This window comes from Gigantopelta aegis, chromosome 4 (assembly GCF_016097555.1).
Source record: "Gigantopelta aegis isolate Gae_Host chromosome 4, Gae_host_genome, whole genome shotgun sequence".
NCBI classification, from domain to species: domain Eukaryota; kingdom Metazoa; phylum Mollusca; class Gastropoda; order Neomphalida; family Peltospiridae; genus Gigantopelta; species Gigantopelta aegis.
The window spans coordinates 106,841,389-106,844,455 of NC_054702.1; the positions used below are offsets into that span (position 1 = coordinate 106,841,389).

Below are 3,067 nucleotides of genomic sequence, written 5' to 3' on the forward strand. Positions count from 1 at the left end.
TCAATTTGTTACCGGCCCATGAATGGCAGCACACCTTCCCAGCAACTGACTGAGGGAAAGTTCTCCGTCCTTATATTCCCCCCAAACTTGGAAAAAGTCTTCCTGTCGGATGGTTGCCGTCTCTCGTATATACGTTCGAAGGTTGCCTTCCTGGACCATCCTGGTCTGGATAGGCAGCAATCGGGCCTCCTTGTACAGTTCAGGGATTAATTTGTAAATCCCTTGTGGCTGGTCTCCCACCTTGTTATTAATTCTATGATGCCAACCTGAAATAATAATATTAAAACAATAACTACGATATCTGAAGTATTAATTGGATAAATTTGAATGCATAAAGTATGGATATGAACGATACAGTGACTATAAACGATATAGTCCTCTGGTCAGAAATGTAGAAATATGAAGGGAGTCTGTGAACTCCTAAATATGTCCCATTACCATAGTTTGACACCCAATAGCCGATGTATTTTTCGTGCTGGGGTGTCGTTAAACATTCATTCATTCATTCCTAAATATGTAAAATTATTTTCAAATGTATATAGATGTTAACTTACCTTCGACATGATTGTTGGTTCGGACCGTCACACCGAATATGGACCAGCATCTGGGAACAAATATGGGGCGGTCCATCCACTGACGGCCAACATATTGAATTAGTTCAAGTTTTCCCCCTCGTGGCACCAATCGCTCAATCTTATTATACATCAGATGGATTTCTCTTGCCGGGAGAAAGGAAAGGGCCATGATTTTTATGATGAACTTGTGTGTTGCGTCATCATTCATGTACGCCACCTATACCAATAAAAAGAAAAATTTAGATTTTAAATATACTGTACACTTGTTTTCTTTTATAATTTACACACACACACACACACACACACACACACACACACACACACACACACACATGCAAAACAAATGTTAAATAAAACAAACTACTTTACTTTTTAAACATTGACTATTGATCATTAAAATTCAACCAAATGTTATTTTCCACAATGGATTATACTAACCTGCAACCCTATTTCTTGGCACTTTCTCCACACTGCCTGCGTCAGATGGAAGAGGCAACCACGTAGCTTGACATCGGGAAAAACTTTGGCAACCGCCTTCCACGTTGCCATTTCAAAGTCCATAACACAATGTGTCATGACAGGCTCCTCCGGCAGAAGTTGTAGCAGTTGACGAAGCACCTTTACGTAGTCAATTGTCCTCCGTCGGGACATCGACACAAAAACCATCGGCAGCATTTTGATGTTGTGGTTGGCTCGTACGAAGGCATGGATTGACAGTAGTTGGTAGAATGGCGCTTTGACGATTTGGATCATGCCATCCATGAACCCACTGTCTACTCTGGCTCAGTTGTCGTAGTTGGCGATCAGTGGCTAGAATGAGGTGCCTTTGGTCTCTATACCGAATGTCGGCCTGTACAAAGTCATCTGGCAAGAAGTTTTCATTCAGCTAAAAATACAAACAAGTTTCCATCGATAATCAGTCGTATAATGATAATTTGTCCGTTATTATAATTTGTCAATCAAATATAAATTAGAATGCTATGATGAAAGGTAATAAAAGGTATTATCTTGGGATCACTTTTTATAAATAAAATACATACCTCAAAATCAAGATTTTGTGGTTCTTTTGGTCTGACTTTCTCCCTCGTGCGGTTTGCCAGTCGTATGCTTTTGTCTTCCTCTTGGCTGCTCTGGGTTGATATGGTGTTGTTGAGCTTCCTCTACTATGTTATTACCAGAGGTATAAACATTCACGACCGCTTTTTCTTTAATCTGAAATGAAATTATATAGAGTACTAACAGTGTGTGTGTGTGTGTGTTACATGCTGTTTTATAGTTTATGGAACAAAGTGATCACATGAGAAGCAGTGCCAATCTATGAATAGCATTATATGCGAAACAACGAACAAAATTACCTCTACCCTCACTCGGACCGATGTCAAAATCCCTGGCTGTGCTTGATGATTATGTTGATACTGTCCCTCCTTGAAAATATCTGCTGTTTGAATAACGGATGCAGGGCAAGTGGATGTCTTATTTCTTACGCTACAACGCCAGTAAATTTTTATGTCACAAATTTTCTGAAAACGTATAAATAAAATGTCAAAAATAATATAGTCATACGGCGACCAACAAAAATTGTAAGCAACATAATGACATTTTCACTGATGTTTATAATCATATAATTATTTACATAAAAGACACGGTTATTCAGTATATTTAGAAACAAATTGCCTTACACGTATGATAAAGCTATATCCATTGTGGTCAATTAATTTCTGTTTTCCTTTCTGTGATCCAGTGTCTACTATGCAGTATTCTTCTGGTTCTGCGTCCGAAATATCACGTCGGGTACTGTCTGCAATCGATCTGCAAGTATTAAAACATATATTTTGTGTACTATAAAGATATACCGGTACCATGAATGCATCCGTCAGTTTTTGTGTTTTATCGATATATCGTTTATTTATTTACTAGTACGTTTATAATAAGCATCTCATTTGCCAGTTTATCAACTTTTCCTAGTATTTGGATATAGCTATACCTTTCTTGAACCTCGTTTTGTTCGTTGTTTTCATCAATAGATGACGCTGATGATACATTTATAGCCGAAATGTCAGGGACAGTCATGTCTGCAATTGATCTGAAAGTAGTAAGGATATGTTTGTGGTAGGCCTATAGTGTAAGTACTGTGATCTAAAGAACATTCATGAAAATTGCATGAATTGTCGTAGTGCAAGATTCAAGAAACATTGAAACTTAAAATAAGTTAAAACCACTCACAGTAAGAACATTTAGAAATAACACACCGCAATCAAAATGTGGTAGAAAATTAATACCTGTGTTGATCAGCAACAAAGGCTGCCAATGTGACGTTAATAGTCGAAATATCGGGGACAGTCATGTTTACGGCGTCGAACTCTGTGTTTACTGATGACTGTAGGTCGACGTCAAAAGTCGGGTGTACACCTATAGATTCAAGTTCCTGTACAGCCTCGGAAGACTCGTCTTGTCTGTTTTCCAACACATCGGTTTCCATAGCTGTTATGAGA

At 38.2% G+C, this 3,067-nt stretch overlaps 1 protein-coding gene across 1 annotated transcript; it reads right to left on the reverse strand.

Moving 5' to 3' along the window:
* Positions 1 to 1,337, reverse strand: LOC121370148. The gene is made up of 3 exons (XM_041495263.1): positions 1,014 to 1,337; positions 555 to 792; positions 1 to 266 (listed from the first exon to the last, which is right to left on the reverse strand). The coding sequence occupies exons 1-3, from the start codon at positions 1,335 to 1,337 to the stop codon at positions 1 to 3; spliced, it is 828 nt and encodes a 275-aa protein (XP_041351197.1).
* Between the last annotated feature and the right edge of the window lie 1,730 nt (positions 1,338 to 3,067).

What these genes read in the sequence shown, in the direction of transcription:
- LOC121370148 (XM_041495263.1), bottom strand. Translation starts at nt 1,337, where the DNA reads ATGGATGGCATGATCCAAATCGTCAAAGCGCCATTCTACCAACTACTG. An exon ending in GCCAAGAAATAGGGTTGCAG is followed by an intron (nt 793 to 1,013) that starts GTTAGTATAATC and finishes TTATTGGTATAG; the next exon opens with GTGGCGTACATGAATGATGA. An exon ending in AACCAACAATCATGTCGAAG is followed by an intron (nt 267 to 554) that starts GTAAGTTAACAT and finishes TTATTATTTCAG; the next exon opens with GTTGGCATCATAGAATTAAT.